The 1,374-nt window shown below is 45.0% G+C and overlaps 1 protein-coding gene across 1 annotated transcript in view; it reads left to right on the top strand.

Annotated features, from left to right (window-relative positions):
- ABCA5 (ATP binding cassette subfamily A member 5) overlaps positions 1-1,374 on the top strand; it is a 36,125-nt gene that overhangs the window by 5,474 nt on the left and 29,277 nt on the right. The window contains exons 5-7 of the mRNA XM_015645983.2: positions 1-155; positions 804-962; positions 1,166-1,263. Of these exons, the coding sequence (XP_015501469.1) occupies positions 1-155; positions 804-962; positions 1,166-1,263 (412 nt within the window). The remainder of the gene's footprint in view (positions 156-803; positions 963-1,165; positions 1,264-1,374) is intronic.

The following is a 1,374-nucleotide window of genomic DNA, read 5'->3' on the forward strand; positions in this document are numbered from 1 at the left end:
GATGCACCCTCACAGGAAATATGATGAGGTGGCCAACACCGACCTGGGCCCCCTGGACCCCTCAGTGCTGATGAATTTTGTCATTGGTTACACCCCACCCACACCCATGGTTCGGGAAATCATGAAGAAAGTGGCTTTTGATAACTTTGAGGATGGTATTCACCCTTTAAATCTTGATTTTTTTATCCCTCATCTCTCTTTTTTGTCCTTTTTTTTCTCCCCAACACTTTCCTGCAAGACTCACACTCAACAAAAATTTGTTTCTCCAAACCTGCTCTGTTTTTTTTTTCCCCAGTTTGAGATCTTTGATTCTTTTCTTTCTATTTTTCACCCTTCAAAATTACTTTGGATTCACAGCCCAGCCCCTCATCTTCATCTTCCTCAGCTCCTCTTTCTTCTCTTCCCATCCACTGCTGAAATCAGTCACAAAAATACCAAATTTTGCTGTTTTTTTCCATCTTCACCATCCACCTGCTTTTCCTGACAAATCTGGGAATAAACTCCAGGGCAGCCAGCAAAGGATTGGGGCACAGAACCTGTGGGAGCAGCAAAAAATGGGGGGAAAAGGCAAAAAAAATTCTGGAATAAATGATTCCTACTCATCCTGCTGCTGAACTGCCCTCCTGCAGTGTCTGTTCAGGAGAATATTTCCCTCCCTGTGACAAAAATAAATATTTCTATCAAAGAATGGTGGAATGGTTTGGCTGGGAAGGGTCTCCAAACCCTGAGAAGTCGTTTTTTTAATTCTTTGCCAGGGAATAAATAAAAAAAAACTAATATATTTTTTTTTTTAATACTCCCAGGCCTCATCACTGAGGAGTATTTGAGTGAGGAGGAGCTGGAAGAGGCGAGTTTCCTCAAACCCTCCAACTTTGTGGGGGTGGTGTTCAAGGACTCCATGTCCTACCAGCTGAGGTTCCACGACTCCATTGCCATGTCCTCCATCTACATGGAATCCAGAGGTAAATCTGCAAGGGAAGAAGCTCCAAAACCATCCCATATTTTGATTTTTTGGAGGTTTTTTTATTCCCTGGGGTTGGTGGGGGGTGTTGGTGGCGTTACTGGGGGGTGAGGGGCAGCTGTAACTCCAATTTTTTGGGATTTTAAGGTGGAATGGTGGGATGGGAGGGATCCTAAAGAGGAATATTCCCTCTTTTCCCTGCAGCCACGTGCTCCAGCCTGAGGAAGAGCTGTGAGTCAGTGACCTACTGGAGCTCGGGGTTCACAGCACTGCAGGCCTGCATTGATGCTGCCATCATCCAGGTGAAAAACCCCATCAAACCCCATCAAACCTCATCAAACCTCATGAAACCCCATCAAACCACATAAAACCCCATAAAACCCCATCAAACCCCATCAAACCCCATCAAATCC

The sequence above is a fragment of the Parus major genome, chromosome 18, assembly GCF_001522545.3.
Source record: "Parus major isolate Abel chromosome 18, Parus_major1.1, whole genome shotgun sequence".
Lineage (NCBI taxonomy): Eukaryota > Metazoa > Chordata > Aves > Passeriformes > Paridae > Parus > Parus major.